Source organism: Trichechus manatus, unplaced genomic scaffold (genome assembly GCF_000243295.1).
Source record: "Trichechus manatus latirostris isolate Lorelei unplaced genomic scaffold, TriManLat1.0 scaffold00132, whole genome shotgun sequence".
Lineage (NCBI taxonomy): Eukaryota > Metazoa > Chordata > Mammalia > Sirenia > Trichechidae > Trichechus > Trichechus manatus.
The window spans coordinates 1,998,377-2,014,315 of NW_004444068.1; the positions used below are offsets into that span (position 1 = coordinate 1,998,377).

The window sequence follows — 15,939 nt, forward strand, 5'->3', positions numbered from 1 at the left end:
GTAATTACACGGTGTCAGCTAGAAGCCCAGTACTGATCTGAGTGCTGAGAATGTGGTGTGACAAGTCTGACTGGTCCCTGCTTTCTGGGTTTGTGATCTAATAACTAGTAATAATAATTCTAGCAAGTAATAATTATGCTTTTCCAATACAAAGTGATTTAAAGTCAGGAATATAAGTTTTCTTTATATATAAGTTATAGAGAATTCTTTAATGTTTATTTGTAACTAAATTATCTGAATTAAAGTTTGGTTTGAAGACTCTAAGTAGAGGTCACAAATCAACAGTGGATGACAACTGTACTATAGCTGCATGATTTATGGTATTGTCTGACAGTAGCTTCTTTTGTCTACATTGTTAATTATTGATACTTTCATTCCTTAAAGGTTACTAAAAAACGAGTTGCAAATAAAAAGAACTTTGAGAATAAAGAGGCTCAGAGTTCTTCTCAAGCTGCCCCACGTCAGACGAGCCAGCCAGCGTCTTCAGACATTACCAAAGTGATGCCACAGGAGAGTTCATCAGCTTCTGTAAAGTCCCCTCACATTACTCAGCCTGTGTCTTCTTTTCAAGCTGAAGCTGCCTCCCAAGGCCACAGTATGTCTTATCATAAGTCAATACCAAGTTCTTCTTCAAGAAGAAAACCAAGAAAACTGGCTGTCAATTTTGGTGTTTCTAAACCTTCTGAATAAATTTGGTACTTGGAATTAATTTCTTTCCTTTCCTTTTTATGAGGCATAGTCCATATCTATGTTTCATAAAAATAGAATGTACTATTTTAAGATAATATGTTTTGAGTTGAAAATTTTTAATATTTGAGTTGTCAGGCACTTTTCATGCTGTTTAAAAGACTGTATACCAAATTGTACACTTTAAATATGTGCAGTTTGTTGTACGTCAGTTATACCTCAAAAAAGCTGTTAAAAAAACAAAAAAGACTGTAAATTAAAACCTTGTGTTAAAATAGTATCAGTGGACTAAGCATTAAAATGTACCACTTTAACCATTGGCCTCCTCATTAGAAGCATCCTGAACTATGAATTAGACATCATCTTAGCAATAATAAAAAACATTTTTTTATGCTATCTTTGAGGGGTAATTAAATGAAGCATGAAAATTGGGCCTCAAATATTATTTATTGAATGTGGACTTTATTTCCCTTTTTAATGATGTAACAAATTTTCAAGAGAATGGCTCTTATTTATATGTGTTTTAATTTATGTCTTGTCGTCTTTGAGGGTCCTTTAGACCTGCTGTGAAACGATCACGCTTGTGTGGTGCTGCCAGTTTTGCTTTATTCTCAGTTTTGTACCAAAGCAACTTAAGAGTATGGATGAGAATATTTCATCTAACTGCTTAGAACTATAAATAACAGTCTAGGTTTGAGTAAGTAATTACAGTTTTTTAGATTATTCAAGAACCAGCATTAGTAATTTCTAATGAGATTAAGTTTCAAAATATACAGGGTACAATGATTACAAATTAATCTTCTAATAAAATTAAGTACAAAAAATCAATCATGTTGTTAATTAAAACAAACTGTATGTCTCCCATTTATAGCTTTTTATCTCCTTGCTTATCATACAAGAGCCCCGTTTTTGGTCCATGTGTAGTGCTTCCTGGAATCAATGAAATTATTAATATTTTTTAAATTCCAAAGTGTGCTGTAAAACAGACACAATCATTAGTTTGTGATGTACATGATTTATGTGACAAATGCCTATCTCATTCTAGTTCCATATTTTTAGCTTTATGCTGGTCTGTTCAGCGACTCTGGCATTTTGTCTTTGCATGTCATGTGTGGGTGTGTGTTGTTCAAGCTGTGGCTGTTGAAATTATTTTAAAGTTTATGAAAATTTCCCAGTGGTACCAGGACCTGAGGTTTTGTTTTATATATATATATACCTTTTAGGTTTTGTGATATGCTTATATTTTTAAGGAAGTAAGTTATCATACTTTTTTAAAAGTAGGAACCACAATCTTTATATGGAGCTGCTTTATTATTATACTGGATTTCATTTAGCTCATTGCAAACTCTGTCATGAGTCTTAGTCTGTTTTTTTTTAAAACATGCTGGTATTGAACTAAATGTATTCATTTCTCTAACAGTTTATTTCAAGGTCTCTCTGAATATTAGCAGCATAGTTGTATATCAGTAGTGCCTTTAGTATAAGGAGATAAATGTCCATTATCTGTCAGTTGTTACAGCCATGTGAGTTTCTGTGATTTTATTTTCTATTAATTTCTTAGGTTCAGATGTTTACTGTTTTCCAACATTTCCTTGTTGGGAATGCTTGTTTATCTGTAGTAGAATTTTGAGTAATGAGGTGCGAATAAATCTCAGTGTTTATCCTTATTGCCTCACAAGCTCTTTTCTAAGTACCCACATCCAAATTTGTAAATTATCATGCATCATTCTTGGCCTTCAAATGTATAGATTTATTCTGTTTGTTTTAAAAGGAAATGGAAATATCTATTATGGGAATACAAGGAAAAAGTTTAATTATAACAGTAATGTTATGTCAAAACCTCTTACTACATTTAAAGCGTGTAATATTCTTCCTCTCACGTGACTGTACAAACTCCAGCATTCAGTTGCCTCAGTCATCACTCCTGTGAGACTGTAAACGCTGTGCGGCCTGCGTCTGTTTAAGAGCACAGAGGAAGGAGGAAGGAGCACATGTTATCTTCTGAAAACTCCAAGAAGACTTTCACTATGCGCAGTGCCACTGAACCTGTGAGAATACTTCCCCATGTTCTAGCAAAGCAAGCTGATAATTCTATATGGATAGGCAGTGAAAGTGTTTTCATTCTTTTTTAAAACATATTAGGTTAAGATTGAAGAGAGATTAAGATAGGAGCGAGCTCCATAGTGTCTGGAGAGTGGTCAGGCAGTCTTCTATATTGTTTCCCTTGTGGACCTGAGATTAATGAGAGATGTGCCCTCCCCACAAAGGACATGAGGCAGAGCCATTCTTTCCTCATGATGACCTTGAGGAGAGTGGATCCATTCTTTGGGAAACTTACTGCTTTTCCCTTTTGGATGAAGCAGACTCAGACCACCCCTCAAGGTTAGAAATATGTCCATGCAGCCATTTAATCTGCTATAGGACTTCTTTGTGAAAACTGTGGACCGTATAGAGTATGGAAGCACAGATTCCCTGCATTTCTTCATGTTTTTACATAACTAAAGCAGTTAAATCTATTTAAACCTTCCCCTCTTTACTGAAACATTGTTTCTAAATATTCTTGTTTAATCTTTTTTTTTTTTTGAGCAAATTAGTGAACTTTGAAGATTGATTCTTCCAGTCTCATTGTTTCTTTTCACGGTTTCCTACATTACCTGGTCATATGAGTTTTATAATCTGACAGAATATGTTACTTACTTTAAACATCATGTAGAGTAAAACCTTAAACATCTGAGGCTGTGAAAAATTAAATTCACCCCATGTGAATCTTGGTTTCAATTTAAGAGTTTCCTTGCTTTTCAAAGGGACAAGTAGTGAAGATTGGAGGGTTTTTTGTTTGTTTTTGCCTATTGGTGGGGGAACATTGGAAGTAGGGTGATGAAGAACTATTGCTCTAAGTTTTTTGTTAGTTATATTTCCTTTTTTATGATCAGTTATTTGCTTTGGTTTTGGACCGAGACTTCAACAATATTCTAGATTCTTTGTTTCAAGGGGAGGGAGCAGAGATGAGAGGTTGAAAGAAGGAAAATGTTTAAATAAGACATATCTAATCACTACATTTTCAGACTAATATATCTTTCTAGCTCAAAGAAATAGATAAGTTACAGGGTGTTTTTTATTCACTCACTCTAATCATCGTTCTATTTGTATTAATAAAACAAACATTTTCATAGTGATTATCTAATTTTTACCTTATTATATGAGATAGCTAGAACTGTCCATATCTCCATTGAAATTAGTTTTAACATACTTCTTCTTATTCAGAAATCATTTTCTTCAACAACTGTTGTACGATTTCCTAGCATTGTGAGCTTGCTATATTTCTTAGTACCATCTTGCTTCCAAATTATCTTTATTGTAGAGGGGAATTCATTTGTTGGAAAGAAATGTCTGCGAAAAACATCCTCTACGTAAATAAGAAATGAATCACAGAAGTTCACTTGCCATTTTTCTAGAGATAGCAATACTACTCAAACTGGCAGTGTTCTTTATATACATTTGGTAAGGTTTATCAGTGAAACAGTCTTGTTTACAGGAGCTTCCTTTCCTAGTCAGGATAAAGCTTAATGTTTGAGAAATGAATATTTTCAGACTGACCTGATTCATATTTCCATAAGGCCTCTCTGTCTTTTGCCAGGGAGCAGTAAGACACTGTTGAAACAGATGTCAGCAGATCTCCAGCAGCAGGGCAGAGCTAACAGGCTGGCCATAAGCTTCACTATTAAACTGAGTTAACAGCTCAGACATCACAGACCCTTCCCTCAGAGAGAGAAGAAAAAATGTATAAAATAGTTTTTGTAGTTAAGAGCATCAACAATCCATAGCTGCTTATGTGTGTGTTTGTATGTGTGTGTGTGTGTGTTTGTGTACCAATAATAATGCCTTGCTCAATCAATGCATTCAGCCATCTCAAGTGCAATTTGTGAAGGAGACTGTGGTTTCCAGTAGATACATTTTTTACAGCATTAAACCTGTAAAAGTTAATTTTTTCCAGCAGTACACCCATCACTCTTAATTATCTCAGCAATTGGTATACTATTAGATTGCACAGGCCAATTAATTAAGTCTCTGTAGATGTTTGCATAATTTGAAGCCAAATTCTTATACTGTTTCTCATGAAATAATAGTGAGAATTTGGTCTACAGTTTGCTTTAAATTCTTATTTAGTCTTTTCTTAGTCCTCCCACCCCAGTATCTTACTTTTTTTTCACCAGCACCCACTTGCTTATGAGTATTTTCATCTATTTTGACATATACCAATTGTGTGCTGTATCGTCAGTGTTTAATTCATATATATGATTCGTTTCTTTTCTCACATGTATAACTATTTTCTAAGTAACTGGAATTTTTCATTAGATCTTATACAGAGCAGTATTTTATTAAAAATTCAAAAGGGAAGACTTTTATGTGCCCATTTTGTAGTTTTTGTTTTTACAATATCTTTACATTGTTTGTCTGCCAAGTGTTTTAAACATGCATTGGAATGGACTCCGAATGTATTTTTGTGTTAAGTTGTACATTTGTAGATTTCTAGCATGAAGTTAGCCCCAAAATGCTGTGCAAAAGGATTTTAAAATATAAGAGTCACTGAAAGAGTTTAAACATCTATACATGTTAAATGCTGTATGGATTTTAATTAAAGATTTGAGAATGATTTCTTAAGCTGTTTGTTCTTGTATGTTTGCAGTAATATCAAAAGTGGAACTACTGCAGTATTCACTTATACCCCATATCCTTTTATATCTGTATCTTAATTCTGTGTCATTTAGAGTACACTGAGACAACATAGCTGGTGGCAAAAGCATGAATTGTAAATTCAGATGAGCACTGTTCAAATCCTAGCTCGCTCTCTCTCAACTAATTGTAAATAAGTCATCATGTTAGTGTTGGCAAGTTATGTAAAGTCTAAGCCTCAGTTTCTTCATCTCCTAAAGGAAGAAAACAACACCCTTGTGTTCTTGTACATGTAAAGCGCCAGATACATAGCAGATGCTTTACAAATGTTAGTAATAATAGGGATTTGTTATGTGTGTACTCAGACCTATTAGCTGGATCCCAAATACACCTGAAGTCCTCTGTATAGTGCCAAATACTGCTCTGCTTTTCCCACTGAGCCGTCCTCCAGTATCCAGCTTGTTCAGAGCCTCAATGCCACACCTGGGCATCTGATAGACTCTTCTCTTTCTGTTCTCCCTGCCTTTTCCTCCCATGATCCCCTTAATCTTTTCTGCCATATAGGGTGAGGTTCCTGCAGAACCACCTCGCAAGAGGCTTTAATTCCTGTTCGTGAGACTGGAACATCTGCAAGACTGACAAACTTTGCAAATAGTGACCATGTCTCACAGTATAACTGATACATTATTTTACCAAAGTCTCTCTCTGGTAGAGGTGGAGAGAGTTGGAAAGAAAGAGGTGAGGAAGGAAGAAAATCTCTTGCCGTATGTGCTTCCAGCTCTGTACCATAAACCTGAGGGTATCTTTCCCATTGTACATTACCAAAGATCACAAGCAGCGATCACAGATCACATTTTTTTTTTTTTTTGCACATGTCCTTTTTTTGAACTCCACAATATCCATGGAAATGCAGCATTGTTATCACAATGCTACAGAGAGGAAACCATCATTTGAGCAGTAAAATAATTTTCAAAGTGATACAGATTAAATAAATAACAAGGGCAAAACCGGAACTAAAAGCAGAAAGTTTGACAGAAAGCCTCTTCCCGTGACCTTGGTATCACATTGTCTCTAAAATCGTAGTAAATCTAGGTAAAGAGGTCAATTCTGTCATGTGTCTGTGAGATCTGATGATAAATAAACTGTCCTTTGCAGATCTCATTACCAGCTTTCTAAGTTTCCATCCACTCAGATGTATTTGTCAACTCTGCCGAATAGACTTCACTGCAATGGCATACACTTTTCACAGTAAAGTCAACTGACCAGGTGTAGCTGAGAATCGGTGCCATCTTGAGTACCTGAGGCCGATATGCCTTTGTAGTCTTAATGAAGAATAATATGTTGCTAGACTCTTTTAGGTGACTTAGACAAGGTCTGAAGAGATAAAGAACCTTAGTGACAGAACCCACAAATGCCAAGGCATCCGCATTCTTTCCACTATAATCCACTCTTTCATGCGCTACAGCAAAAACTCTACAAATCAACACTTAAGCCAGTTATCGTAAATAATAGAATTGCTAGTGTCAAATAAATTTGTATGTAGTTTTGAACAATCCTTCAAGTTTCCTTCTTTAATAATGATTCATAGTTTATTCTTAAAGGAGAGTTTGTTTTGTTTTGTTTTAATCACCAACCTGAGCGGAGAAGAGTACAAGAGCGTATTCAAAGCTCATAGAAACTCATTGCCATCAAATTGATTCCAACTCATAGTGACCCTATAGGACAGAGAATTGCCCCCTATGGTTTCCAAGGAGCGGCTGGTGGATTTGAACTGCTGACCTTTTGGTTAGCAGCCGAGCTCTTAACCTCTGTGCCACCAGGGCTCCAAAGCTCATACAGCACCTTCAAAATTTAAGAATCTGGGATTCAGAGAGGTAAATGAAAGGAAATCTTTGATCCACGAAGCTGTTTAGCCACATTCAAGGACATTTGGTGGGAACGATTGTTTCCTGTGTACTGATGAAGTAGTTTGTCAAGCAAAAGATCGTGAGCTTCCCTAGCACCTGGATGTTCTTGGCTTTCAGCCTGTCTAGAAGCTCTTTTCAGTCTGGAACAGGAAAATAAATCATGCACATAAATCAATCTGTGGAACCTACTGATCAATTTGTTTGGCTTTTGATTCTCATATAACTTCAGGGAAACTGAAGCAGGGCAATACTTCCTTTCTTTTCAAATAATTTATATTCTAAGCTGATACAGAAGGATATCCTTGAGCCAGTTCAGTTCAGTGGGGTTCAAACCAAAGATGAGGGTGTCAGACACATCTTTTCTCACGGTCCAAGGCAGATGAGACAGGAAGGTACTTTCAAATCACAAATTCGCCCTCACATCCGATTAAGGCAGACAATGTAGAGTCAATATAAAGTTGAAAGTATGACCACAGTGAAGCAGAAGCCATGGTAACCTTTCTTTTGATCTTTCTTACGTAAGGAAAAAGAACTAGCGTTTTCCACATAGGTCTACAGAGAGGAACACCATTTACCGGGGCGTCCAAGTGCTCTCGCCCTGGAGCCACACAGGCAGTCTCCAGCGCGGCAGCAACAAGGCAGCAGCGATCACATTCTGATACGGTATTTGGCTGCTTTGATCCAGCAGGAGGCATACTGTCTAAGATTACCAGGGAAGACTTAACTAGCTGTTTTTCCACTTCATTCCCCAGTCTGCCGGCTCTTCACACAGAGCCTCAGTAACCACCCGTATCTACCCCAACGCTATACTCACTGAGACTGCCATCTTGCACCAGTTTTTTGACTTGAGAATCATTGGTTACAAAAACAAAACAAACTGAAACTCACTCAAGCTAGCTCTTAAAAAAGGAGTTTCCTGTAAGAATATGGGGCAATCTCTGAGAATCCAACCCAGGAAGTATAATCAGGCCTCTTGAGAACTGAAGCTCTGCAAGGATGTTACCCTCCAATTCACTCTCTCTCTCCTCTCCATGGGCCTGTGGGGTCTGTGATCTGTAGATCAGGGTCTTTGCTCACTCATCCTTTATAGGGATGAGAGGGGAGGGAAAGTCATCTTGAGGAGGGATCACCCCTGCTGGGCTGTGAGTTGACAGCTTCTCTTAGAGAATCTGGGCAGTGAAGAAAGGCTGGCCTCTCTGGGTCAGGCTCTTAAGCAACAACTACATCCTGGGCCAGGAGTCAGTCAATTCGTTACAGTTTTTACATAAAAGAAGGTCTGCAGGGAACAAAATTGCCCTGAGATAATCTTTAAACCTTAAACCAAAAATAGCCCCTGAAATCTTCTTAAAACCAAGCAAGTTAAGCTTAACTAGTAAAGAACGTCTGCCTTGAGCATTATGCTCTTTTCAAGCGTATCTATGTGGGATCAAATTGACAACCGCAACTAGATAGAAATTAGAAAGGAATCTTAGGGGTCAGTGAGTTTATGTTAATGGAGGAGGAACAACTCAGAAAAGTTGCACAACTAGAAGAATGTAATCAATGTCACTGTATCGAAACACGTAGAAACTGTTAAGTTGGTGTGTGTTTTGCTGTGTATATTCTCAACAACAATAAAATAAATTATTTTTTTTAAAAGTCTGCAGAAAAGGAGATTTGCCTGCTGTTAACCAAAATTCACTATCTATGACACACCAGGAAACAGACAACTCTCATAGAGGGGTAATTCCAGTTAAACTCCTTCAACTTGGAAAATGGTTGCAATCAGAATTTTTCAACACTTTTTGTAGTCACTGATTCCTACAGTTTTAAGAGTGTTAGCCATGTTACAATGAGTTCCTAAAAACAGGATCAATAAATAAATATACCAAAAAAAAAAAAAAACCCGTTGCCGTCAAGTCAATTCTGGCTCATAAAAACCCTATAGGACAGAGTAGAACTGGCCCATAGGGTTTCCAAGGAGCAGCTGGTAGATTTGAACTGTCAACCTTTTGGTTAGCAGTCAAACGCTTAACCAGTATGGCTCCTATAAATAAATATAGCTATCAATTATTAAGTGCTTATTAATTGCTTCCTACATCTCAGGTTGATGTTCTAAATGGTTACGCAAGTTTGGACTAGTAAACCAGGAAACATAACACCAGTGTGACAAGTACACAAGAAAGGGATACCTCATGGGCTGGGAAGGTATCGGGGACTGTCCTCGAGTCACTGAGGTTTAAAGGATCCAGATGGCAGAAGGAGATTGTTCAGAGCTCTGGGAATTGCTGGATTCCATAAGGTGCACACTAAGAGAGGTTAGAGGTAAAAATGGAGATGAAGGCAAGGGCCAGATTATAAAGAACCTTGCAGATCACGCTAAAGTGTTTGGATTTCTTGGCAAAGACAGGGAGCTATCTTAATCAAAGCTCTTTTGTTTGGATGCAGCAAAATTCCACTCAAATTAACTCAAACAAAAAAAAAAGGTAAAACATTTACCATATGATGCAGGAAAATCTACAATTCAAGGGCAGGAACACAGCTGGGCCTCAGAGGGGCCTGGGCCAGGAACAAGAGAGGCATCAGGAACCCAAATAGGTACCCTACCCTCTCTAGTCTCACCCCTGCTCTTCTATTTAACACACAAGGCTTCCATAGTCCAGTTGTACTTTGCCTCCCTTCTAGCAACTACCCTAGCACTAGCATCTCTTCATCTCAACTCCGGATGGGCTAAGTTTGTGTCAGATGTTCACCTCTGTGCCTAGGCAAGTAAGGCTGATGAATACAAACATGATTGCCATGGTCCATTCATGTAGGATGGTGTTTTTCTGAACAAGAAGGCTTGGGAGGTAAAGATATCCCCAAAACATTCTTCTAAGACGAGCTATTAGAAGATTTTAAGAAGGGGGTTATTTGCTTTTAAAATGTAAACTTTAGTGGCATTGTAGAGAGTAGAAAGGGTAGAAATCATAGACAAGGAGACAGGTGTTTCAGTAAATCAGGTATAAATGATGCAGCTACACTAACTCTTAGAAACTCTTACATTGTTTAATATGTTGGCTATCCAAGTGAAATGAGAAATGTGAAAAAAGTTTCCAGGGTCACCCTCTCAGACAGACCCATTAATATTTTACCAGAGAGGAGGTGTATTGCAGTTCATGGTTTATTTGGTTCAGAAACAACAAACTGTCCTGAGGAAAATTACTTTCTCTCACATATGACCTGCTGAGTCTCTTTATTGTCTAAGAAATACAGGAGTTTCTTCCAAGTAGTCTCTCAGCCTGATAACACTTTCTAGAATGTCAAATAGATATTGACTTTTGCAGCCACAATCATGGATTACCAGGAACATAAACTGTTTCTTACCAAGAATGCATCAACTCATGGAGTCAGAGCTATACTCAGCACAAAATTCTGGATTGTGATGAGGTAACTTTTGCTTATCATACTAGACCATCATGTTCTACAAAACAGAACCAGGCACAAATTGGTAGACAAATCCCTCATGTTGCTGCCAAGGCTAGAAATGTCTCCACTGCGTCAGTTACAGGGGTTTACATCTTGCATTGCTCACAGGCACAAGCCACCTCATTAACGATGTCTCCTCGAACACAGCACTGAAGTTTTGTGCCCAAGGCTTAGTAAGACTAAAAGCTACCTCTTACGGAGTGCCCACTAGGTACCAGTCACTTTATTTAACACTTAAAATCCTCACAGCATTAATATCAATAATACATGATGAATAATATTAAAAATATAATTAACCCATTTCATGAATGAGGCAACTGAGGCACAAAGAGGTTAACTTGCACAAAGACACAGTAAATACCTGAGCTTGGATTCAAAAGAGGTCTTTTGGATCCCAAAACCCATGTTATAGCTTTTTTAAAATTAACTTTTTATGATACAAGTAATACATGTCTATATTTCCTATAAAATTTTAAAGCATGACAGACAGAAAAAAGTAAAATCTGGTTGACCACCTTCTGGAGGTAACCACTGTTAACGTGTGGTGTGTATTCTAGCCTTTTTTGATAGATACACACACATATCTGCACTGGTATAACTACTTACAATAGGTTTTTGCCTTATTTTACATAAATGGCATCATGCTTTATGCATCATTCTGAAACTTGCCTTTTTCCTTCAACAAGTATCTCCAAGACCTAGCATGCTCTCATCACTCATTGGTATTCCTACTACTGGTCTACCTACTACTCTTAAAAACCTAGCAGGATGAAGCTAGTGCTGAAGGTCTTAGCTGATCACCACTTTTTAAGGGATCTTTTTCCCCAACATTTTATTATGAAAATTTTCTAATATATAGCAAAGTTTAAAAAATTATGGGGTGAACACCCATGTACCCACCACCTAGATTCTGTCACTGATGTTTTACTGTTCTGCTTTATCACATATCCATCCAGCTAGCCATTTTAATGATAGCTCCCTGAAGCGCCTTGTCAAGTCACCAGCTCTGCTTAGGGTGTCAAATGACCTGTATTATGTCTAACTAGATGGGTAAGGAGCAGTAGTAAACTGCCTCAGGAATCCAAATAGTTTGTCAGATGTCCACAGAAGACTCTATCCTAGAGAGAATGCCTTTTATGGTAAAACTACCTACCATGAAGGACATCCAGGACTGCCTGACTGAAAAATTACCCGGAATGACCTTGAATTGTACCTACAGGTGACTAGACCGTAAAAAAATGAAATACATACTGGACTGCCAAAATCAAACTGGGTTAAGTCACTGCGTTTTCAAAGAGAGCTCCATTGAGAATCCAGATTGACATCAACTAAGAACTTCTTGGTTGTGTGGTGGCTGGCTTTTCAAAATGGATCAACGTCCTTCCCCATCCAACTCAAATCTCTGGAGTAACAGCCCTGAGCCAACTATTAGCAGCCCCAAGGTGCCAGGAACCATCATTTATGGAAAAGAGTCTTTCTTTATCTTGTTTGAGATGGAGGAATTTGTGGTCAAGATCCTTTTCATACCTAAAGCTACAGTCATGCTGGAAGGACAGTACAGACCTCTAGGTATAAACACCAGCTTTTATATCCCTCTGTGTCTGACATTTCTTAAGGAATGTGGCCAAGAATGAATGAATAAATCAATTTTTTTTTAATTGTGGTAAAATATATGTAACAAAATTTGTCATCTTAATCTTTTTTTGTAATTGGCAAAATTTTATTTTCTAAGAAAAGAAACAAAATCATCAGAAAAATTTTAAGTGTTGGAGGGGAAAAATGAATTGACAACAACAATTGGGAAAAAATAAACTGAATTTGTCTCAATTTTTAAAAAATGAATTTATTAACTGCAGTTTTAATAGTATGGCTACAATGTTATTTTTATACCATGGCCCGAATATTTACATTTTGCTTAACCTAAAATGCTGACAGTCTCTTGCATTTTATTAAAGAATTTAAGTTAAAAAAAAATAGTTTTTATTGTAACCATAATGTGTCTATAGGATGCCTAATACCAATGGTCTGCTAAATTCTAATAGTGTTGAGCTGCTGGAATTTTTTAAGAAAATTTTATATCCCCCTAATTTGTTTTACTTTTGAGACCCAAGACAATATCTCAGTTCATAATGCTTAAAACTGAAATATAGTATTGGTCACATTGGAAAACAAAATAAGTATAGAAATTATTCTGATCCCAGGTCAATTACTCTTCTGGTCTTACTTAAAAAACAACTCATTCTCCAATCATGAGAACTAAGAGCTGTTTCAGGACAATTAATGAGAAACAATTGTTTGGAAAATGACTAGGATTTTGCAATCAGCCATTTGGGGGTGCTTTTTTTTTGTGGGGGGCACTTTGCATGGCAACTGACACATACCAGTTAAATCAGTTGCCGTGGAGTCAGTTTTGACTCATGGAGATCCCACATGTGTTAGAGTAGAAGTGTGCTCGGTAGGATTTGCAATGGCTGATTTTTCAGAAGTAAATCGCTGAGCCTCTCTTTCAAGCCACCTCTGCGTGAAATTGAACCACCAACCTTCCAGTTAGTTCGTAGCCTTAGTTAATTTTTCTTTTCTTTTTTAAAAAATTAATCCTTTATAATTTTGTCCTCTTAACCTCATGAAGCTATGAAAATATGAAAAGCACTGTCAGATTCTTAGGCTCTCAGACTGAAAAGGGCCTGGAATCAGCAAATGCCCTCAAAGGTAGGCCAAGACAGGCTTATCTCTCTCTGATTTTTATCTTCAATAGGCTTCTTCACTGCCTTGTTAACTCTTAAATGCCTTCAAACACATTTTTTTTTTTTTTTTGTACTTTAGATGAAGGTTTACAGATCAAATAGTTTCTCATTAAACTGTTAGTACACATATTGCCCTATGACAATGGTTAACAACCACACGACCTGTCAACACTGTCCCTTCTCAACCTTGGGTTCCCTATTACCAGCTTTCCTGTCCCCTCCTGCCTTCTAGTCCTTGTTCCTGGACTGTTGTGCCCCATTAGTCTTGTTTTGTTTTATGGGGCTGTCTAATCTTTGGCTGAAGGATGAACCTCAGGAGTGACTTCATTACTGAGCTAAAAGGGTATGCGGGGGCCATACTCTCAGGGTTTCTCCAGTCTCTGTGAGGCCAGTAAGTCTGGTCTTTTTCGTGAGTTAGAATTTTGTTCTACATTTTTCTCCAGCTCTGTCCAGGACACCATTTTAACTATTTTTAAATGTAAATGTCAGTGACATTAATTTAATTCACAATGTTGTGCAACCTTCACCACTATCTACTTCCAAAACTTTTTCATCACCCCAAAGACAAACTCAGTATCCGTTAAGCAATAACTCCCCATTCTCCTTTCCCTTCAGCCCCTGGTAACCTCCACTTTCTGTCTCTGCGAATTTGCCTGTTCTAGATAGTTCATGCCAGTGGAATCATACAATATTTGTCCTTTAGCTTCTGACTTATTTCACTTAGCATAATGTTTTCAAGTTTCATCCATGTTGTAGCATGTATCAGCCTTTCATACCTTTTTACAGCTGTGTAATACTCCACTGTATAGATGTACCACATTTTGTTTATTCATTTATCTATTAATGGACACTCAAGTTGTTTCCACCTTTTGGCGATTGTGAATAAAGCTGCTATGAACCTTGGTGTACAAGTATCTGTTTGAATCCTTGCTTTCAATTCTTTCCAACTGAATTGGTAATTCTAGAAGCCCCTCAGTGCACAAATGGTTTGAACCTATCCAGAGGCACCTCAGAAGACAGGCCTGGCTGTCTGCTTCTGAAAGGTCACAGCCTTGAAAACCCTATGTAGCAGTTCTACTCTGCACACGTAGCATTGCCGTGAGTCAGAATCAACTCAGCAGCAACTAACAACAACAACATAGTAATTCTATGTTTAACTTGTTGAGGAACCAACCAAACTGTTTTCCACAGTGGCTGTACCATTTAACATTCCCACCAGCGATGGATGAGAGTTCCAATTTCTCCACATCCTTGCCAACACTTGTTAATTTTTCCTTTTTCTTTTTTTTAATAATAGCCATGTATCATAGATTGAATTGTATCCCCAAAAAAATATGTATTAGTTTGGCTAGGCCATGATTCCTGGTATTGGGTGATTGTCCACCGTTTTGTCATCTGATGTGATTTTCCTATGTGTTGTAAATCCTATCACCATGATGTTAATGAGATGGATTAGCAGCAGTTATATTGATGAGATCTACCAGATTACATAGTATCTTAAGCCAATCTCTTTTGAGATATAAAAGATAGAAGCAAGCAGAGAGACATGGGGACATCATACCTCCAAGAAAGGAGTGCCGGGAGCAGAGCAAGTCCTTTGACCCGGGGTTTCTGCGTGGAAAAGTTCCTCCTTCAGGGGAAGATTGATGAGAAGGGCCTTCCTCCAGAGCCGAAAGAGAGAGAAAGCCTTCCCCTGGAGCTGACGCCGTGAATTTGGACTTCTAGCCAACTAGACTGTGAGAAAATAAATTTCCCTTTGTTAAAGCCATCCACTTGTGGTATTTCTGTTATAGCAGCACTAGATAACTAAGACACCATGTTAGTGGGTATGAAATAGTATTTCATTGTGTATTTGATTTTCATTTCCCTAGTGACCAATGGGATCCCTGTTGGCATAGTGGTTAAGAGCTGCTAACCAAAAGGTCGGCAGTTTAAATCCACCAGCCGCTCCTTGGAAACCCTATGGGGCTATTCTACTCTGTTCTATAGGGTAGCTATAAGTCGGAACTGACTCAATAGCAACAGGTTTGGTTTAGTTTTTTGGTAATAATTAATGATGTTGAGCATCTTTTCATGTATCTCTTCTTCAGAGACAATACTTTTTAAATTCAGCAGTATCTCAAAACTGACTTTGACTACCTGCAGGCAGACCTAAGCAGGCATACAGTATTCTGATTGCAGTTTTGTCTGGAGGGGCTTTTCACTTAGGTTTATTCCAAGAGTATGTTCCCACTTGTATGACTCAAGTTACAAGGCCTGTGACATATAGGAACAGATAGGTTAACACACAGATCTATGGCAAAGGTGTTGCTCAAAGGATGCAAGAAGGTGGTGTAGTGCCAGAAGAGGTGAGCCTTCTCGCACAGGACAAAAATATTGGTGGAGCAAGTGCCAGCAAGGACCAGGGACAGATGCAGTGGGGCTGGCACTGCAGAAGGCAGAACTTGCGAGACTGATGGAGACAGTTCAATGTAGTTCCA

The 15,939-nt window shown here is 37.7% G+C and overlaps 1 protein-coding gene across 4 annotated transcripts in view; it reads left to right on the forward strand.

Moving 5' to 3' along the window:
• Nucleotides 1-5,349, forward strand: part of XRN1 (5'-3' exoribonuclease 1) — a 116,795-nt gene extending 111,446 nt beyond the window's left edge. For all 4 annotated transcript variants that reach the window (XM_023739332.1, XM_023739328.1, XM_023739329.1 and 1 more), the window contains one exon: nucleotides 385-5,349. In XM_023739332.1, coding sequence (XP_023595100.1) covers nucleotides 385-690 — 306 coding nt within the window. In that variant the 3' untranslated portion in view covers nucleotides 691-5,349. The remainder of the gene's footprint in view (nucleotides 1-384) is intronic.
• The last annotated feature ends 10,590 nt before the right edge of the window (nucleotides 5,350-15,939 follow it).